The sequence below is a fragment of the Rhinopithecus roxellana genome, chromosome 8 (genome assembly GCF_007565055.1).
Source record: "Rhinopithecus roxellana isolate Shanxi Qingling chromosome 8, ASM756505v1, whole genome shotgun sequence".
In the NCBI taxonomy this organism is placed as follows: Eukaryota; Metazoa; Chordata; class Mammalia; order Primates; family Cercopithecidae; genus Rhinopithecus; species Rhinopithecus roxellana.
This window is the reverse complement of record NC_044556.1, coordinates 55,523,822-55,545,136: the sequence shown is the minus strand read 5'-3', so window position 1 is coordinate 55,545,136 and position 21,315 is coordinate 55,523,822. Positions and strand designations below refer to the sequence as shown.

The window sequence follows — 21,315 nt, the reverse complement described above, 5'->3', positions numbered from 1 at the left end:
GTGGGGGAGGTAGCTGACATTCACATCCTCACCCATTGCTTGGACTTCGTTCATTGGTCAGGGAAGGTGATGTCAGAGCCCTGGGGTGGGGTGATGGCGTCTGGGGTGTAAGCAGGTGACCGACTCCCTTAGAGACCAGAATTCTTGGGTCCAAGACCTGGGGCTTGCCTTGGAGCAAGGGCTGTAAAAAGCACACGCACAATGGAGGATGCCTGGGTCCTGCCTCTGATGGGTCTAGCACCTCAGTCAAATCATGTTACTTCACTGAGCCTCAGTTTCCACACCTAGGAAAACGAAGGGAGAAGACTAGAGGACCTTTAAATGCTCCCACCTCTAAGAGTCTGTATAACTTATTTAACTTGGGTTCCAGTTTCTTTACCTGTAAAAAGGGTACACTGCTGCCTATTTCACATAGCTGTTGTTGAGTCTCCAGTACAATAAGGAATTCAGGCTGGCCTCAGTGGCTCACGCTGTAATCCCAGCACTTTGGGAGGCTGAGGCGGGTGAATCACCTGAGGTCAGGAGTTTGAGATCAGCTTGGCCAACAGGTGAAACCCCATCTCTACTAAAAATACAAAAATTAACTGAGCGTGGTGGCAGGCGCCTGTAATCCCAGCTACTCGGGAGGCTGAGGTGAGAGAATTGCTTGAACCTGGGGGTCGGAGGTTGCAGTGAGCCAAGATCGTGCCACTGCACTCCAACCTGGGCAACAAAGTAAGACTTTATCTCAAAAAAAAAAAAAAAAAAAGGAATTTAAAACACTTTGCAAACTAAGGCACTGGCCATCCTCGAAAGGGTTCTTAGCTCCACTCTCCTACCTGGGGACTCTCAGAGATGGCCAAAGGCCTTGTGGAAACCAATTCTTTCCCTATCCCTCCCAGCTACAGGTATCCTAAGTCCTCCCCTACTTGGGACTACCAGAAGGATGGTACCAAGACAGAGAGTATGTGACTCAGAGCTTACACAGTTCAAGGGGCAAGACAGGAACCAGACAGAACAAGTTTTGTTTATTTAAAAACAGAATATCATTTTATGTACAAATATGCACATATTTACATAAAATGTACATATTAGGATCTTAGATCTTCACGCTCCACATTCAAAGTCCTAGGCTGGCTAGGGAATGAAGGATGGGAGCCTTTCCTTTATGCCAGAAATCCAGCAGATTTCAGACTAAGAAGAGTTTGGGTACTAAATCTAGGTATTCTGGCTGAGTATATCTGGGTGTGCCAGCTAAAAATAAACCTCATTGAACTCCAGCCCCCACCCAGAGAAACATCCAGAAGAGCCTTGAATTAGTGATCCAACACCCAGGGGGAAAGGCGACATTCTCACCCCCAGCACCTCCTTCACCTCACCTGAACTCCTACTCTCTCAGTCTATAATCACTGCTCTCTCTCTCCCCAACACCACCACTGAACAGGAGCCCTTGTCACCAAGTCCAAGCAACTCCCCAAAGTATCACAAACAACTGTGGATGCAACTTTACCTTACCCAGTAACCACTAGGCTCACATCCCTAATTCCAGACTCCACCAGCTCTCAGGTGCCCTCCCAAGGGGTTGTCTGCATGAAGATGCCTTGGAAGGAGCCCCTTTCACAATCACAGGAATTAACCCCCTGGTGTTGGGGGGGGGGGCCTCACTTTAAGCCATCCCAGTAGTAAACATTGAATAAATCTAAAGCCTTTCTTTAATTTTTTTTCTCTTAGTAAAGGATTCAAAGCAGGCACAGTGGTGTACACCTAAAGTCCCAGCTACTAGGGAGGCTGAGGCAGGAGGATTGCTTGAGCCCAGCAGTTCAAGGCCAGCCTGAGCAACAGAGTGATACCCCATCTCTAAAAAAAATAAAAATAAAAATAAATAAAAAATACAACTAATGGAAAGGGCAAGAAAAAAATTAAAAATGATTTGGAGCAATATTCCTGCAAGAAGCTCCCGGCGCATATTTATTTACAGAAAATATGTACATGCAGCAGGCCCAGAGGCCACCAGAGGGCAGAGGGCTTCTGTAACAGTTCAAGCCTCTGACCCCGGGACTGGCTGCTTCACACTTGCCCCCATGGCTCCCAAGTGGTAGGAGACAGGTTCCCTCACACCGGAGGCAGATTTCAGGTCCAGTTATGCCCGCACACCTGGGTCTGATCCACAGTCTCCACCTCTTGCTTCTAACCTCTGCATCATTAATACTGCTCTGGGGTCTGAGAAAATACCTGCTTTTTCAGGCAGCCACACACAGCCACACGACACACATGCCAAACCCTGACGGTGTTGCCCACACAGCCACTCAAATCCTGTGGCACATACACCACAGTTCACTTGACTCTGATAGCACAATACACACCACGGACACAGTCACCCCTCCACACACACACAGTGAACACTCACACAGGCACACATGCACACACACAGTGACCTGCATGCATGCTGGGAGAGATTCAATCAGTGGAGCCCTCCCAATGAACAGAAGGGTTGGAGGTAAAGGTCGAGCAGTCAGTGGGATGGGGAGCATCTTCCGCAAGAAATGGGGGTGTTTAAGGAGGCCCCCAAGATGAGCTAAAATCTCCCATGTCAACAGAAGGAGCCAGGCCTAGGGAAGGGAGGCAGGCCTGGGTCAGACCAGGTGTCCCCGCCCATTGATGTAGATGCCATTGCCTGTGGGCTTGGCCCGTAGGGTCCCATTCTCCTGAACAAAATGGTTCATGGCCTGTTTGATGCCTTCATCCTGATCTTCCTCCTCCTCGGTCCGCCCAGAGCCTGGAGACAGCAGTTCAGTCTGTGTTTCGATCTCCCTCACCGTGGTCAGCGTGGAGTAACTGCGGCCCTCAGGCTCTTCACTCTGGAGACCAAGGGCAGAGGGCAAGTCAGAAACCAAAGCAGGGTGGCTGGACATGCTGGGGCACAGCTGGGTCATGGTGGGATCAGAGGCCAGGCACAAGCAGGGGTAACGGTTGCCTCAGAAGCATAGGGGCCCAGAGATCGGGGACCAGGAACAAGTGTTAGGCATGGGGAGGGGGAGACGGGAGAACAAACATGTAGCAGAGATGCGGTGCTGGGCTGCATGAGCCAGGGCTAAGGCGAGAGGGACTGGTAAGTGGGCTGCTGACGCACCATATCTGGGACCAGGACAGGGGCCCGAGGAGAGTGGTAGGGACACAGGTGGGGCCGGGGGCCTCACCATCACAGAGCAGCTACTGTTGTCCTTGAGACTATCAGGGTGGCCCTCGGCTCTCAGCCCTACACTCTCCTCCGGCTGCAGGGCCCAGACATGGGGGAGTTAGAACAGGGCTCAGCCTCCTCCCCTCAGCGTCTTCCCCTCTTGTCCTCCACCAGCCTCCTCCCTACTCACCTGTCCCCCAACCCAACAGGTCCATTCTCTTCTGGAAACAAACATCCTCATTTCCCCACTGCCACCCCAAACCCACCCTGGAAGCAGAACTGATGGTGGCTTCCCAGAGAAGGCCCTAGGCCAATGCTGAAGGGGGCCTTCTGGAGCAGCCCTAGCAGACCCAAAGCAACTACACCCTCTCAACTCTACCCTAGCCAGCCCCAGCTGTGAGTCAGTGGCTGACCCAGCAGAGAGCTGTGCTCCTGGTCTGCAGAGAGGCCCAGGCACAAGCAGACCCCAATGTGACTACACTCCTGCATGCATGCACCCGACCTTGGCACACACCTGGCTCCTGGGGTCCGTGTGATGAGAATGCAGCCTCCGAATGGAGTTCTCCCTGGTCAGGGTCAGTTCCTCCTCACTGGGAAAGACACACCCTTGTCAGGAGCTGAGGGTAGTGGCAGCCTTCCAAGGCGAGCCTATCCTGGCTGAGCCTAGTGAGAGAGGCCTGGAGGGTGTGGGTGCCATGCTGGCCCTGCAAGTGTGAGTGTGTGGCTGCAGATGGCAGTGCAGCTGAAGAGCATGTGTGTGCTGTGTGCGTGTGCATACTTGGCGACACCCAGGCACATGGATCTGACCCTCACTAAGGTGGAAGGATTGAGTGCTCCATCTGTGCTCCAGACCCTTAGCTCCTCCTCAGCCCTAGAAAGACCCTGCCCACCTCTAGTCTGAAACTCCTCAGTTTTCAGGCCACCCAGTCTTCTCGGTCCTGGCCCACCTCCTGCTATCCTCTTCTTTGTTCTTAGCTTAGTTCTACCCACCCCGGAGCGCCCAGTACTCACTATTTCTGGGTCATCTGCTGGGCCTTGCGCCGATGGTATCGGGACATGAGCACCACCACCACCACCAGAAGGCAGAACAAGAGTGCGGCGATCACACCCACCACCACCACTGAGGCTGACACTAGGTCCACCTGCTTCCCAGAGTCTTCCTGGGGGTCTGCTGGAAACAGGCCACTGTCTGAGGTGGAAGCCTGCAGCCACAACCCACCCCAGACCTCACAGCTCCCCCACAAAACATCTAAAACCACACCTGTTTGACTCTCTGCAAAAGACACACAGTCCAGCCCCCACTGAATAAACACTTGCCCAATTCACGTCTCTGTCTTGCTTCCCGCTGCCCCCACCAAGCCCTTGGCTCAGGTCCCTTGTTTCTTCTGCCCCGGTGCTTACCAAGAACATCCACAGTGACCTGAGAATCCCTCGAGGAGAACTCATTGCTGACATGGCAGACGTAGATGCCACTATGCTCAGTGGTCAGTGGGGGAAAGCCCAAAGTGTCCCCATCCACTCGTACCCCACTGGGCAGAGGCCCATCCAGCCTGGAAGACAGGGAAGCTGAAGGGTGCCAGCCCGGAAGGGCTGAAGCCACCATCACCCAACGTGTCCAGACAGCTCTCCACCCTCCACCCCCATGACGTCACCCAGAGCCGCCGGCTGTTCCCACGGTGCCCCTCCCTCCACCAGGCAGGTCTAGGCAGAAGTCCTTTCTCCCTGCTGCCCAGCCTGACCTGAGCACCCCCTACACACACCCGGGGAAGATCCACACGTGTGCCATCCCACATGCTTCCACAGGCATCACGTCATCCAACACTGGGTACCAGGTACACATGTTATAAAGTCCACACAACAGGACACTCCACTCCTAGCTGGGTGTAGAGGTAATTGGAAAATGTGACTGCCTGCTCCAACACCCATGATGTTGCATGGCAGGATACATGAGCATAGCCCCAGGCACAAGGCCACATGCATTGCTCATATGCTTACATGTGAGAACATGCCTGTCATGGGCTCACACACATGTGTACCCAACCTCTCCCTGACTCTCTAGATATTTCAGACCTTGGAAAAGGGCCAAGGATGCCTTGAGGGAACTGGAGGTAGTGGGTGTTTTCGAGGTGCTGGCAATATTGTGGTGGTTATAGGAGTGTTGGCTTAACAACTGCAAAAAGACAGCTGTCTTGTGCACTTTATGCTTTCACATAAATATACAAAATATTAATATCGAAATATTGTGTTATATTTCACAATTTAAAAGTTAGACAAGGCCAGGCACGGTGGCTCATGCCTATAATCCCAGCACTTTGGGAGGCCTAGGCGGGCGGATTACCTGAGGTCAGGAGTTCAAGACCAGTGTGGTCAACATAGTGAAACTCCGACTCCACTAGAAATACAAAAAACTAGCTGGGCATGCTGACGCACACCTGTAATCCCAGCTACTTGGGAAGCTGAGGCAGGAGAATCTCTTGAACCCGGCAGGCAGAGGTTGCAGTGAGCCAAGAATGCGCCACTGCACTCCAGCCTGGGCAACAGAGTGAAACTCCATCTCAAAAAAAATAAAAATAAAAGACAAGGGCCAGGCATGGTGGTTCATGCCTGTAATCCCAGAACTTTCGGAGGCCAAGGTGGGCAGATCACGAGGTCTTGAGATCGAGACCAGCCTGGCCAACATGGTGAAACCCTGTCTCTACTAGAAATACAAAAATTAGCTGGGGGCGGTGGTGGGCGCCTATAGTCCCAGCTACTCAGGAGGCTGAGGTAGGAGAACCACGTGAACCCAGGAGGTGGAGGTTGCAGTGAGCCGAGATCACGCCACTGCACTCCAGCCTGGCGACAGAGCGAGACTCCGTCTCAAAACAAAAATAAAATAAAAGACAAAAAATTTAAGGGCTTATCCATTTATTCCCTACTAATGACCATGTACCTTAGATTCCCTGGGCAAGCCAATAATATATGGTGACCATGCATATTCTTGTACAATGAGTATAATAATACAAGAGATGTGAATACATACCCCAATTTATTTGGGGGCTCAGAATATATTGTCCCATCCCATAGTGAGTATACCCTGGCCCTGAGAGGGCAGGAACCTAGTCTCAAGTTAGGCCTTCCCCAGGCTCGGGCCCTTACCGTGTCCAGTTGTATGAGGGAGGGGGCTGCCCTTCACTCAAGCACTTGAGCATAGCTCCTTCTCTGCCAACGTGCCACAGATTTTGGTCTTCAAGGCCCCTCACAGAGGCCTCAGCAAGGACTGGAATGGGAGGTGGGAGGAGAAAGAATGGGAATGATGCCTTTGATCATGTGGTACCTCAAAGGGCTCTGCCCCCACCCCACCCTGCCTGAAATACCCTCCCTTGCCCTTCTCCATCCTACTCATCTGCTGCCAAACCTAGCTCAGCCCCACCCTGCTGACAGCTCCTGGCCACACTGTTCCCTCCCCTCTCTAAGCTCAGAGAGTCTATATTGGTTTACCTGTACAATGAGGCCATAAGTCCCTCAAGGTAGTGACCCATCACACATTTTCTGGATGTCCTGTGTTGCCTAGCATAGTGCTAGTCACAGAACAGGTGCTGAATAAATGTTGCCTGATTCTTCACAATCCTACTAGTTCGTTCATTTCTTCAACAAACATTTGTTGAGGACCTACTTTGAGCCAAATGCTGAAAACAGTCTTATCCCCTCCAGAAGCTTGAAATCTAACTCTGGGAAAATAGTATCTACCATTTATCAAGCGCCTTCAATGAGCTAAGCACTGTGTGAGTTGCTCTGCGTTCATAATTTCTAATTCCCGTCAAAACCCTCTAAAGTTGGTATGAGTTACAAATAATTATACTCATTTTGCTGATAAAGAAAATGAAGCCTAACATGACTGAATAACAGCTGGTAAGTAGAACTAGGGCTTGTCTAAGTTTATCTGTTTCCAAATCCTAAACTAATATTTTAGAAAGTGTTTTCAATTCCATGTTTATAGTTGATTCTCCCAACAACCCCGTGAAGCAGGGCAATCTCCTTTGTAAAGATAAGGACACAGAAGCTCAGAGAGGTCTATCCTCTGGGATCAGGCTCCAGGTCTTCCATATTTGGACTAGTGCTCTCTTACACACTGTAGCCTCCAGGACCCAGGTTGGCCAGCCTGGCCTGGCTCAGGGACCTATGGCGTCCCACCAATCTGCTCAGAACCCCTTGGGCTTCCCTACCCAAGCATCCAAGTACTTACAGGACACGTGGAGGATGTGGGTGATCCTTTGGTCCTGTAGCAGGCCAGGATGGGACACTACACAAGTCAGTGGCTGCCCATTCATGCTGCGGCTAGGCACCAGGTGGAACTCTGAGGTGACGGCAGCAGAGCGGGAGTGCTTGAAGGAACGACTGGACGTTGTGCCTTTGACCTCTGTGTCCCAGGTCACGCTGGGGGCTGGGCTGCCCTCAGCTGTGCAGGAGGCTGCCAGGGTCAGGCCCTGGCCCTCTTCTAGTGCTGGCCCAGGATTCAGTGAGGGCAGGGGAGGCACTGAAAATGGGGAAAGGCAGAGGTCACAGGTCTGCACAACCCCTGTTAAGAGGCCCCCACTCATCGCATTTCAGTCTTGTGCAAGTACAAACTTTCAGGCCCCCAGGCCGGGCGCAGTGGCTCACACCTGTAATCCCAGCACTTTGGGAGGTCGAGGCAGGCGGATCACGAGGTCAGGAGTTCGAGACCAGCCTGGCCAATATGGTGAAACACTGTCTCTACTAAAAATATAAAAAATTAGCCGGGCATTGTGGCGGGTGCCTGTAATCCCAGCTACTCGGGAGGCTGAGGCAGGAGTATTGCTTGAACACGGGAGGTGGAGGTTGCAGTGAGCCAAGATCATGCCACTGCACTCCAGCTTGGGCGACAGAGTGAGGCTCCGCCTCAAAAAAACAAAAAAATAAATCACAAAACAACTTTCAGGCCTCCTTTCCTTCTCTTATTTCATGGAGACACAGATGAATGGTAGAAATTGAGGTGACTTTATATCCTTCCCTACTGTGTGAATTTTTTACAATGAACATAGGTCATTTAAAAAATAAAAATAATGAAGTAATTAAAAAACTAACCAGATATCATCTACATAATAATAATAACCACCACCTAGTAAGCACTTACTATGTGTCAACTATTATGCTAAATACTTTATAAATGTTATCTCAAATTCTGTCAACAAACAGTGAGTTAGGTATTATTATCTCTATTTTCCAGATGAGGAAACCAAATCACAAGGAAGTTAAGTGACTATCCCAAGTTATCAGCTATTAGGTGACAAAGCCTATATTTACACTTGGGTTTTTTTTTTTACTCCAAGGCTGATGTTATTAACTTATATGTGAATAATGGGGAACTATAAAAACCTTTATTGTATTTATTTATTTATATTTATTTATTCACTTTTGAGACTGAGTCTCCCTCTATCGCCCAGGCTGGAGTGCAGTGGCACAATCTCAGCTCACTGCAATCTCCGCCTCCTGGGTTCAAGCAATTCTCCGCCTCAACCTCCTGAGTAGCTGGGATTACAGGCACGAACCACCACGCCTGGCTAATTTTTGCTTTTTTAGTAGAGATGGGGTTTCATCATGTTGGCCAGGCTGGTCTCGAACTCCTGACCTCAGGTGATCTGCCCACCTCAGCCTCCCAAAGTGCTGGGATTACAGGGCGTGAGTCACCTCACCCAGCAAAAAAAAACCTTTGTTTATCTTCAAAATATTAACACAGAATGGAAAAGACTTGACCATAAGTCCAGAGTTGACCACAAGTGCCCACAATATAAAGTGATGGCTTAAAAAGTGATTGTGGCCGGGTGCGGTGGCTCACACCTGTAATCCCAGCACTTTGGGAGGCTGGGACAAGTGAATCACGAGGTAAGGAGATTGAGACCATCCTAGTTTACACAATGAAACCTCGTCTCTAGTAAAAATACAAAAAAAATTAGCTGGGCGTCGTGGCGGCGCCTGTAGTCCCAGCTACTCGGGAGGCTGAGGCAGGAGAATGGCGTGAACCCGGGAGGCGGAGCTTGCAGTGAGCCGAGATGGCGCCACAGCACTCCAGCCTGGGCGGCAGAGCGAGACTTCGTCCGAAAAAAATTAAATTAAATTAAAAATTTTTTAAAGTGATTGTGATCTCAGACCACATTCACTGAAGGTCCATATCAAGGAAGGTATTAGCCCCACTGGTCGCGTATGGCCACACCATAGCTGGGCCTGTGTCCACATTCAGGACCCACATTGTAAAAAAAAAAACATGGAGCACAGGATGGTGAGAGAGGCTCTGAAACTGTCTTTGGTGGAACTGTGTCAGGAACCAGTAAGTTTAGCTTGGAGAAGAGTAGATTTGGGTGGGGCATGACAAAGGGCCTCTGCTTTTGGAAAGGTTGTTGTGCAGAAAAGAGAATAAGCCGTGCCATATTGCCACAGGGCAAAAGTAACAGAGGGAGTTTCATGTCGTCGGAAGGAAGAACTTCCTAATAAATGGAATCTTCCCCAGCTTTTGGGGTTACTTGGAGAGAATTTCTGGATTGGGTACAAGGATAGCTAGCTGGATGAAGCTCCCTCACCTAAACAGGACCCTACTTTTTATTCCTGTTCTACTTCTGCCCCATCCATCTCTGCAGTCCCAATCTCTGCTTCCCCCTGCATCCACAGCAGCTCAGACCATCCCCAGAGAGCCCCACTTACCCAGCACTCGGAGCCGCAGCCGCGCCTGGAAGCTGCCGGCGGGGAAGGTGCTGACCCGGCACTCGTACTCGCCCTCGTCCGCCTGCACGGCGTTGCGCAGGAGTACCGAGCCGTCCAGGGGATTGCGTGGGGGCGGCGGCTGCTCCACTCGGCCCTCGTAAGCCGGGCTCACATGAAGCCCGTATTTGGAGTGCAGTAGCGCTAGTTCCTGGGCGCCTTCGCCCGCGTCCACCCGAGCCCATGCCACTTGCCCCACTTGCTCGCCGGAGTCCCCTCTGTAGAAGCAGGGCAATTTTGCGTCCTGGCCCAGCACCACAGTTACCACGTCTGAGGTCTCCAGCTCACCCGCGGGGCACCGGCCTGCAGGGGGCAGACAGGGACAGCCACGATTAAGGGTGCTGCCAGAGCTGGGGGAGCACATTCATAATGATAATGACAGCAAAGGTGGCCGGAACTCCTGGAGCATTTTGTGCTTGCAAAGCACATTCAGTTCATTACCTTATTAAATCTACAAAACATTCCCAAGAGGTAGGTGTTATTATCACCATTTAACAGATGAGGAAACTGAGACCCAGAGAGAGGAAGTGGCTTGCCTAAGGCCACATAGACAATTTATGGAAGACTCACACCCTCTTGCAGTTGCAAGGTGGGAGGTTATAACAGAACAGGAGACCCAGCCTCTGCCCTCAGGGAGCTCACAGTCATCAGGGAAATGGAATTTATGCACAAAGAAACAGGGAAAGCCATGAACAAACTTTCAGAGGAGTTTCAACCCACCAACCGGGAAAAAGTGGATAGTTTCAGAAAGTGTGGCTGGGAGCCACGGCAAGAATCCAAAACTGTTGGTGTCTGGAATGGGTCACATAGGGTAGGAAGGGTCTATTCAGTAGGCCCTTTGGAACATTCTTTTCATGGCTTGGAAGATGAGAGACCTGGATTCCCATAGCTCAGGAAGTATTCCATGTGGGAGGAAAGGCATGAACCAAGGCTCAGAGGCAGGAATGAGCAAGCCACTAAAGACAGAAAGGGCCCAGGTCAGAGGCCCAGAGAGATGAGATCAGAGCAGGCACACAGCAATGGGGTCAGAATTGTAAGCCAGAATCAGAGGCCAAGGGACAAAGGGCTAGGACAATGGGCTAGTATTTTGCATATTAATGAATCCCTCAGGATTTCTGGAATCAGAGCTATCCATCATGTTACCTTATCTGCAAATAAGGATCCACTCTTTGCTCTCATGGGACTTGAGGTCTGCTCAGGAGCAAGAGATACATATGGAGACACATATGGAAACATGTGATGATGGTTTCTGATTTAGTGCTCAGGGGTGTGTTATAGGCCAACTGTGGGATGGGGCAATCACTATGGGACTGAATCATTTGGGAGGGCCCCATGCATGAGTTAGGTAGGATTAGGAGGCAGAGAGGCCTAGAAAGGCATACTAAGTCAGGGACCACGGTGAGCAAACACCAAAGAGATGGAGAAGGTGGCTTGTTCAGGAAGCAAAGAGGAGAGGACCCAGCCTAATACAGGGTGTGTGTGTTGAGCAGGAGTGGAAAATATGGTTGGGGCAGGGTGGGGCCAAATCACCGGGGAACTTCCATACGAGCAAAGGAATTCAGACTTGGTCAAGAGGAAATGGGGAGTCACTGAAGGTTCCTTAGCAAGGGAGTGCCATGAGCAAGTGGTGAGGGGCAGTCACTGAAGGCTGCAGCTGCAGCCTGGGTGCAGTAGTGCTAGGAGGGGATAGGAGGGGACAGTTCCAGGGGGAGATTTGACAGGGAATTGGTCATTGACCAGAAAGAAAGATGAAGGAGAGGAAAGACTCAAAGACAGCTCCTAAATTTCTAGCATGAGTAACTTAGGAGGGAGACAGGGCCTGAGGATGTTCACTGTTGGGAAGAAATAAATTTGGAGTCATGGAATAAAAAGTGAAATATGGGGATTGGGGCCTGGGAGCAGAGCAAAGGAACATGCTGGGATGGCAAGAGCTCCTTGCTTTGGAATGCATGCCCCAGCAATCCCCAACAGTGTGTTGTCCCTGCCTCTGCCCAGCAAGCCACACACCTTGTTGTTCCTCACCTCTGCTCACAATACCCCCTGCCTGGAATGCCCTCCTCCCTATGTCTGGTAGCGCCTACTCATCATTTAAGACTCTGCTTAGGCATCATTTCCTCCAGGAGTCCTCCCTCCTCCCACCCCCACCTCAGGCAGCATTAGGTGCCCTTCCTCTGTGCTCCTCATCACCCTGCTTTCACTCCTGTCACAGCACTTTATCCCTGTTTTCTGGGCCTCACATCACATATGGAACCATTGTTTCCGATTTAGTGCTCAGTGTTATGTGGGTTCCATCAACATTTATTGACTGACTGACTGAATGAACAGGTGAATTAATAAATGAGAGAGACAGAAGAAAAGTGTAGAATGAGGAGGAACAGGCTGGGCAGAGTGGCTCACACCTTTAATCCCAGCACTTTGGGAAGCTGAGGCAGGCAGATCACCCAAGCTCAGGAGTTCGAGACCAGCCTGGCCAACATGGTGAAACCCTGTCTCTACTAAAAATACAAAAATTAGCCGGGCGTGGTGGCGGGCGCCTGTAGTCCCAGCTACTCGGGAGGCTGAGGCAGGAGAATTGGTGAACCCAGCAGGTGGAAGTTGCAGTGAGCTAATCATTCCACTGCACTCCAACTTGGGCAACAAAGTGAGATGCTGTACCAAAAAAAAAAGAAAAAGATTTAAAAAAAGAATGAGGAGGAACAAGCATTGGGCTGGCCAGGGAGGAACACTACATGGTAACCTTGGGGCGGAGGCAGGATAGGCTGGGCGGGCTACCTAGCTAATTGGGTTCACTGCCAAAGGGAGCACCTCCAGACTGGACAGAGGAAAAAAACAGGGATGGAAGGAGGCAGGCATGAAGGGAGGAAATGAAGCTCCACTAGAATGGATCAGAGGGTTTTAGTGAGGCAGCACATAGAGCACAGGAAAGGGTTCCTGTGGCCCTGCTACCAGGAGAGGGAAGAAGGATGCTGTTGGTTGCTAAGAGGGCCCAAATGGGACAGGATAGACCTGCAGGGCCAGATACCAGGGCCCTGACCTGCCTAAGCTAATGTTGGTCCCACCCAGCCCAGCCTGGGAGTCCAGCTAACCACCTGCACCCATCCCAGGCTTCTTCTCCTCCTGGCACTGGAAAGAACAGGGCTGCCAAGGAAGGGCTGCGAGTGAGCTTGGGTAGGGATCTCCAGCACAACATATCCTTTGCTTCAAACGCTGTTGTCTGTGAAGGTCACAGGGATCCCAAGACCTGCCCCACTGGGATACTCAAACCTTTCTAAAGACTATTTCTGAAACAATATCAGATGGCATATTTTCCAACCCTATTCCTATACTAGTCAACCACCTGCTGCCTCCCCACCACTAATCACCTATATTTCCCTTGGAAAATACCTTCTTAGGGTACAGCAGGCATTAGATATCCAGTGCATGCCTGAATCTCAGTCCTCCATGTTCTCACCTGTGAGTCGATGATCCCCACCCCTAGGGGACAAACTGAAGCTTCACAGACTGAGGAACCCAGTAAAACAGGAAATTCCTTTCTGGTTATCTCCCACAGATCCTCATTGTTCTAAATCCACTATTTAGTAGGAACATCTCAGCCTGAGGCAACACCCTCCTCCAGTTGCATACCCCTCTACCACCCTAGGGTACAAGAGAAGAGAAAATAGAATTTGAGCCCTAGAATCCCTGTCCTTGGCTAAACAGACCCAGGAGTCCAGGCTTCCAGGCCAGGGCAGGCCAGGACTGCCTCCTCCTTCTCTCCTCCACCCAGTGTCAGCCTGGCGTCAGCATGATGATGTCATCAGACCAAAGGAGACACATTGCCTGCCTGGTGAGGTCACCTTGCGGGCATGTGGTGGCCAGGCCAGGCCAAGCCCACGGACCCTTCTGTTGCAAATTGTTTGCTGAGGCTGGTGGACTTGGGCTGGTTGGACACTCCTCCCTCTGACCCTCCCACCCCTCCTCCCTGGAGCACCAGGACGCTGGTCAGGAGGCTTGGTGACTCAGAAGCTGCTGCACAGCAGCAAGCCTAGCCACAGCCACCACCACCTTGCGCAAGGGAGAGAACAGGCCCAACTGGCCAGACGGGATCCCTGCCCTTGGCCTCCCCACCCCGGCCAGGCCCCCACGGGCCTCTTTGGAGCCCAGTCCTTTGTGTACCCCGCCCGCTCCCAGACAGGCCCTCCATTCCAGGTTTGGGCTGGCTGGCTGTTCCCCACCCTATGCCTGGGTCTCAACACTCCTTTCTATGTGAGCCTGGCCTCTGATCTCAGGAGGGGAAACTGAGGCTGGCACTTGCTGATACCCAGCCATCAAGAGCATCTTTAAGGAAGTAGGTTTTCTTTATGAGGGGCCTTTCTCCATCAGGATCCCCTGCTGGGACTTACAGGTGTGAATGTAGGGGTCCTAGAGGTGGGTGTCTGAGAAGGAGGGAGTAAGTATGAGTTTTTTGTATATGGGAGCTGTGGCTAAGGGCCTGGACAGTCTTAGTGCTGGTTCAAAAGCATGTGAGGCTATCTCCTTGCATAAACTGGTGGGTGTTTGGCACATATATGTGTTCATGTCTTACCTTAGGGGCATATATGTACTTACTTGTCTGTGTCCAGAGGGAAGAGCTATGTACCAGTATGTGTGAACGTGTGTGCACACACGATTCCGTGTGCGTGTCACACCCTCTGTATGCATGGAGTGCATTCTTGTCTCGCGGAACTCTGCACACATAGTAAATATTTTGCTGTCGGTTTATCTTGGCTTCCGCATGTCTCTCTGTCTCAGCTGCCCTTGGTCAGTGGTATGTGGCTCTGAGCCTTTGCCTCTGCCTCCTGCCTGGAATGTCACCCCCATCATCCCTCCCCATCTCACCCCAAGACTTGAGGACAGATTCATCTCAGGCTTAAGGTGGAAGTACCTAGAGATGAGGTCACTGTCCCTCCAGGTGATGGGAACTTGCCATTAAGGACTCCCCAGCTGAACAAAACAAACGTTCCCTCTCCTCTTGCTCCTCAGGTTCCTACTAAAAGGACTCCCACATTTCTCACCACTACCCCCAGCCACTCCCCTGGGCCCCTCAGCAGCTCTGGCCCCCCAAGGAGGCCTCTCTCTGGAAATCTCTGTCAGGGTTCTGCTGCTGCCACCACCAGAAAAACCAGCTCTGGTTCCAGGCCTGGGTAAGGGTTGTCTGGTGTGGGTTTGTAGGGTGAGGGGAATCCTGCCTGGGGCTAGGGGGAGGGGTCCAGGCTGTCTAGGGTCTCATGCTCCTTTGTTAACTCCTGCCTCCCCTTACAGCAACAACCTCCACCCGAGAGCTGGAGTATGTGGGTGAGTTTGGGATGAGAAAGGACCTGGGAGGGACGCACCGAAGCTCCCCATCCGGAACAGGTGACACAAACAACCCAGCAAACCCCTTTCCATCCACTCTTTTCCCCATAACCTTGGCTTTGGAGTGCTAAGGAACTTTAAAAACCAGAAGATTCCCTCTCCACCTTCATCTGCCTCCCTCACTTACCCTCCATTGTCCTAAGCCCCCCAGCTTAGTGAGAGCTTCCCAGCCTGGGCAGAACGCCCACCCACAGATTAGTGTCTGGGGAGGGGGGCCACACAATCACAAAGGGAGATGAGAACAATGGGAAGGACAGGCCTTGAGGCAGCCCCGGCTATGGCCCAGACACAGCTCCCAGCACAGATAAGTCCCCTAAACCCCCCGGAGCCAGAGTCTGAGCCTGGCTGAGTCACCACAACAGCCACACTGTGGGTGGGAGACCCAGGATTCAGCTTCTCCCAAACTCCTGAGATCCTAACCCCTGCTCCACACTGCCCCTCCACCCACCATGGCCTGCTCTGCCCCGTCCCAAATCACAGCCTCAACTCCAGCTCTCAGGACACACCAGATTTAGAGGGAAGGGGGTGGGGGTGGCCAGAAAACTATGAGAAAATCTCCCGAGGCCAGAGGCTGCCTGTTCCAGTGAAAGAGTGACCTCAGCCACCTTCTCCACAGCCTTCCTTCAGGAGGCATGGCAGATGCCTCCGCAGTTCTGAACTTCACCTCCTCTTTTTTTTTTTGACACAAAATCTCACTCTGTCACCCAGGCTGGAGTGTAGTGGTGTGATCACAGCTCACTGCAACGTCAATCTCCTTGGATTCTGGCAATCCTCCCAAGTAGCTGGGACCACAGGTACACCACCATGCCTGGCTAACTTTTGTATTTTTTGTAGAGACGGAGTTTCGCCATGTTGCCCAGGCTGGTCTCAAACTGCTAGGCTCAAACTGCTGGGCTCAAGGGATTCACCTGCCTTGGCCTCCCAAAGTGCTGGGATTACAGGCGTGAGCCACCACGCCTGGCCCCCTCCTCATTTTAGATTCTCTTCCCAAATTTAGACCCTAGACTTCTCTACTCCCTTCCCTTCTGACTTCATTCCCCATATCACTTCCATCCCTTCTCTCTGCCTAGACTTCGGCCAGAGCAAGGGCAAATATTTGGAGGCTAGAACATTCAATCATTCTCTTCTCACGGGGCTTGTGCCCCAAAGTAGCTAATCCCCATTCACTTTGCCTAGAGAACCCCCAGATCCTGAGGCTCTGGTCTACCTGATGGAATCATGAACTCTAACCTCCTCATCACCATCTCTGTAGCTAGGGTCTCCTTGGCCTGGCCTCCTTAAACACTAGGGTGGGAACAAGGTCACTGAGGTCACAGGGCTTCCCTGGGATTCTCCCAGTTCTCACCACCTCCCTTGCTGGCTTTCCCAGGTTTGGGTAGGTCCTACAGGAAAGGGCCTGCCCCCCTCTGTAAGCAGGAGTAGAAAAGTAAGGATGGGCCCCTCCCTTTTGAAGAAACTAACTTGAGACAGAAAGCTGATCCTAACCCCCAGAAGGCAGACCTCAGAATGCAGAGCACTCACCCTCTGGTCCTGCAGGGCTCCTGAACCCAGACAAAGAGCTAGGGACTAGGATCCTAATGGGGAAAGGGGTGTCTCACGGATTTGGGTCCCTCAGCCCCAGGGCAAGAGATGGGGGAGGGAGAAGGGAGGAGACCTCACCCGGAAACTCAACCCATTAAGGAGAGACAAAGAGCTGTGGTGCTGAGGCGCCTCCCAAGCCTGGGCTCCTTTCCCTGTCAGGGGTGGGGCAGGGCCCTGGGGCTCAGAGCTCTAATGGCCCAGGATTTGGGTAGGGGGTGAATTTGCAGTAGGGCCAGGAAGGCAGTATTCTGGGGAAAGGTACTCTGGTACCCTCTGAGAGATGGGACCAGAACCCTTTTCCTCCTCCTATCTCCACAACTAGATCCAGTGACCCTTCCAACACCACAGCACCCCACTTCAACCAGGGCTGGAACATCACAGAGTCATCATATTTGAGCTGGAAGGTCAGTAGAGATGATCTGGTCCTAGTTCTTGGTCTACTGAAGTCTGGTTTCATCGCTGCCCAAGGTTACCAAATAGATTAATAGCGGAAACGGGATCTGGACCCAAGACTCCTGACTTCCCAGTCCAAGGATTTTTTTCAGAGACATGAAATATTCCAGATTCCTGGGAGCCATTTAAGATAGTCTATACACAGAAGAGCCAGAATGGGGGTGGTAGTGGAGGTAGGACCATCTGATCCTCAGGCTAGTAGTCTCCAGCCCCCAGAGCAACCTCAGCTCTGTGCAGGTTATAGCTGCAGCAGCAGCATAGTGGCCTCCTACCAGCTACCAGCTTCCTGGGGCAATCTGGAGCCAGGCTTCCTCCCTTACTGTCAGGCATTGCATGAGGTCTAACTAGAAGGGGGTCTCCTTTCCCCTTCCCTGGGCTTCTCTTAGTAAGAACAGTTTTGCCATCATAGAAAAGGAAGACAAAAACCATGTGATGCAGTCACCATTGCATCTCCAGCATCTAGTATCCAGGCTGTAGCCAGTGTGCATTCAAATGTACTATTCTTCAATGAACTTAGAATCAGAACACCAAGATACTAACCCTTGTCATACTCCTAACACTGAGCAGAGATAATCAGGGATTCCAGACATAGTGACTTGGCCTGGGGGGCTGGGAGGGAACATGAAAAGGAAGGACTACACTGGCTCTTCTGGGGGCACTGCTGGAAGCTGGGGTTGGGAGAGAGGGATTGGCTCCTCAGTTCAGAGTCAAAGGAAAGAGATTGTGTGTGTGTGTGTGTGTGTGTGTGTGTGTGTCAACTCCTAACATTGAGTAATCTTGAAGATCTCACTTGCCTATCTCTCTCAGTTTTTTCATCTGTAAAATGAGAGACTTGGAGTGGTGATCTCTTTGATCTCTTCCAAGTCCTGAGATGGCATGACTCTACTCTTTAGGTGTGGGTAGATCCCACAGGAAAGTGACTGCTGGTTCCCCGACTCCAGCAACTAGGCTCCAACTTTTTGGCCTAAACAAGTGAGAAGGATTATCTGGAAAATGGGAACTAAAACACAGGTGGTAGGGGACTGTGAGGAGATGGCAGGGGTAGGAGCTGAGTATCCTACAACTGGAGGCTGAGCCATGACCTATTATAAAATCAGAGTGGGAGCAGCCCATACCTCCACCAATCCACACATCTAGGCCTTATTCCCCTCCTCAAAGCTTCGGCTGGAGAAGGAGGTGGGGGAATCACTGCCGGATCTTGCTGGGCAACAGAGGCTCCCTTGCTACTGCTCCTGGGCCCAATAATCAAACTGTCCTATCCAGATCAGGCCCCATCTTTTGAAAGAGAAAGATTTCTGTTACTCATTACCCTAGGAACAGCCTATGGAATCCCACTGAGTCTCACTGTGCACACACATGCACACACACTGTCCTCTACTCTGAAGATTATACATTCCTATAATTCATATTTGCTCTATATACGTTAGACAGACAGGAGGTGAGGAGTAATACAAGGCATCTAGTTAAGAAAATGGGGGAACAGGAGATGAACAAAAGGGGACCACATCCTATCTAGATGGTTCCCTATCTTAGACCCCCACCCATCTAAACCCCCCTTATTACTACCCTGGCACCTAATACTGTGTCCAGGGAAAGGGAGGGGTAAGAGTGACAGTCATTCTCAGTTCTCCTATAGTCCCCAACAGGTGCGCCAGTCCTGGTGCTCTAGAACATCATGGAGAGAAGAGAAGGAAATAGAAATCCCCCATCTACTCTGTGGGCATCAGGCTTCCAGCACCCTGATGACTGCCGAAACCAGCTGAGCCCTGAGTCAGCCCCAGTTCCAGGCAGCCGTTCTAGAGCCCAGGGGGTAGGCCAAGTTACCTCCAGGAAACCCTGGGGTGAAAAGAATCCTCACAAGTCCCATCTCCCTGCCCACCTACACTGGGTCTCTATTCCCTAAGACAGCTCAGGCCTAGGCAAGGCTTTGGCAGAGGTGTCAGGGATCCCAGACATAGTGACCTGGCCTGGGGGCTGGGAGGAAACACGAAGGGGAAGGGCTATACTGGCTTTTCTGGGGCCACTGCTGGAAGCTGGGGGTGGGAGAGAGAGACTGGCTCCTCAGTTCAGAGTCAAAGGAAGGAGAATGTGTGTGTGCATGCATGTGTCTATGTGTTTGTGCATGTGTGTCAGTGCCGGGTTGGGCTCAGAAGCAAGTGTCCTGATGGTTCAGGCAAGTCCTACCTGTAAACGATGCCAGCAGTAGCAGCAGCAGCAGCCAGGCCTCAGGCCCCCACATCTCGGGTCCCAGGGACAGGGGCATGGTTGAAAGGCAGACTGCCCAGCGTTTCTGAAGTTCCACTGAGATCTCCCTGGGAGCCAGCTGCAGACGAATAAGGAACTGACCCAGAAGGCAGGAAGCTGCAGAGTTCTTGCCTCTTGTACTTGGGTCTGTACTGGGGGACCCAGCACCGGCCCCGTTCTACCCACCCAGCCGTAACTTCCCCCAAGAAGCCGTGGTCCGGAGCTCCGAGCTCCCCCAGAGCTGCTTCCCACGCTGTGGCCAACAACGACGGCAGAAACCTGGGAACCTGCTCAGCAGGTCAGAACAGGTGCGTCTCTGGGGGCTGGGCCTGGCACGGAGACTCAGCAGCCACCGCCCCCACGGCCTGGACTAGCTAATGGGCGCCAGGGAGGGAGGGAAGAAGGAAAGGACCTGGGTGGGGGCAGTGGGGTCCCATCCTCAGCTCCAGGCTTTACCTGCGAGTATGTGGAAGGGGCTGTGAAGGGAGAGGCAAGGGCGGGGGCTAAGACAGGCCCAGGGTACCAGGGCAGGCCAGGATGAACAGGGGCAAGGCCCTTGTGGGTAGAAAGGAACCCAAGCGTCCCACACCCCAGCTAGCCTTGCTCCTCCTGGGGGCCTTGACAAGTTCCCGGATCTCCTGGAGGGTCTCAGCTTTGGAGCCACAGAATCAGAGAAGGCCAGAACTGAGGAGGAAGGAGTCTGTCAGTGCTGGGCTGTATACTTCATTCTTCAGATGAGAAAACCAAGGCCCAGAGAAGGGGAGGGACTTGCCAGAGGACACACAACTTAGTCTCCTGGTTTGCTCAGACACCTCTATCCCTGAGGTAGGGAAGTAGTTCAAAGACCCCTGATAAATAACTTACGTAACTCCTCTAATCCCAACTCCATATAGGAGAAGCCAAGGAAGCTGCCAAGGAATTAGCCCTAGGGGTTCCTGGCTTCCCTATCAGGGCCCTCTCTTAGCTTCAACATCTTGTTACCCAGCCAGGAGTCCCAAAAGCGCAGCAGCACAACTTGAATGACCAGAGGTTCGTCTCTAGCCTCTCCATGGTCATTTTACCCAGTGTATTCCTAGGTCATTAGACCAGGCCACATGTCTGGACTTTGCAAGGACAATCTTAATTTCAACGAGCCCTGTATTCCTATAAGTACACTCATCCTTGTCAGACCACATGTTTCCATTCTGAATGCATAAAAAGTGACCGCCAAGTTACACAAAACCTTACTGGCCTCTGTGGGATAGCCAGAGGAAGAGGGCATATTCTGCGCTCACTGAAAATTTAGTGAAGGGGAAAAGCAAGATCACTTGCAGACTAGGGCTAAAACAAAAACCAGGTAAATATAGAGATAGATGTGGGAGAAGAAAAAAAATAGATTAAAGTTTTGCAATAGGACCCTTCCATCTGGAGGAGGCAGAAAGGAGGAATAAAGAAGCCGTAAGGAAGAGTTGTTCTGTGTAGATTTTCCAGCACCACCATCCCCACCAACTCTACCTGTCAAACTCTTATTCATCTTTCAAAGCTGACCTCAAATGCCACATCTTCGTGAAGCCTTCTCTACTCCTCCCACCCCAAATTAATCTTTCTTCTATTCTTCCTCAGCCTTTGCTAGTCCTTTTATTATAGCTTATGTGCTCATAATTTGTGCACATCTTATCTCCTTAACTAAATTGTAAGCTTCAAGTCAAAAAAACATTGATTGAGGCCTGCTGTGTGCCAGGGATTCAGTCAGTGTATTAAATTGTGGGACAGGG

The 21,315-nt window shown here is 51.6% G+C and overlaps 1 protein-coding gene across 4 annotated transcripts; it reads right to left on the bottom strand.

Annotated features, from left to right (window-relative positions):
- Nucleotides 1-985: 985 nt before the first annotated feature.
- NECTIN4 (nectin cell adhesion molecule 4) lies at nt 986-19,871 on the bottom strand. 4 transcript variants are annotated; one of them, XM_030937172.1, is made up of 9 exons: nt 19,502-19,871; nt 9,854-10,213; nt 7,383-7,673; nt 6,296-6,416; nt 4,559-4,707; nt 4,169-4,328; nt 3,672-3,747; nt 3,177-3,251; nt 986-2,837 (listed from the first exon to the last, which is right to left on the bottom strand). In XM_030937172.1, exons 1-9 carry the CDS (start codon nt 19,578-19,580, stop codon nt 2,613-2,615), a joined length of 1,536 nt encoding a protein of 511 aa, XP_030793032.1. In that variant the 5' UTR covers nt 19,581-19,871; the 3' UTR covers nt 986-2,612. The 4 variants fall into 4 exon arrangements, with proteins under 4 accessions (XP_030793032.1, XP_010365408.1, XP_030793033.1 ...); XM_010367106.2 differs by having other exon boundaries at nt 4,169-4,325; XM_030937173.1 differs by lacking the exon at nt 3,177-3,251.
- Nucleotides 19,872-21,315: the final 1,444 nt, after the last annotated feature.

Excerpts from the sequence above, each read along its gene's own strand:
- NECTIN4 (XM_030937172.1), bottom strand. The coding sequence starts at position 19,580 with ATGCCCCTGTCCCTGGGACCCGAGATGTGGGGGCCTGAGGCCTGGCTG. Across the intron at positions 6,417-7,382 it reads CCACATCCTCCACGTGTCCT|TCCTTGCTGAGGCCTCTGTG; the intron begins GTAAGTACTTGG and ends CTCCCATTCCAG. Across the intron at positions 2,838-3,176 it reads ACAGTAGCTGCTCTGTGATG|AGTGAAGAGCCTGAGGGCCG; the intron begins GTGAGGCCCCCG and ends CTTGGTCTCCAG.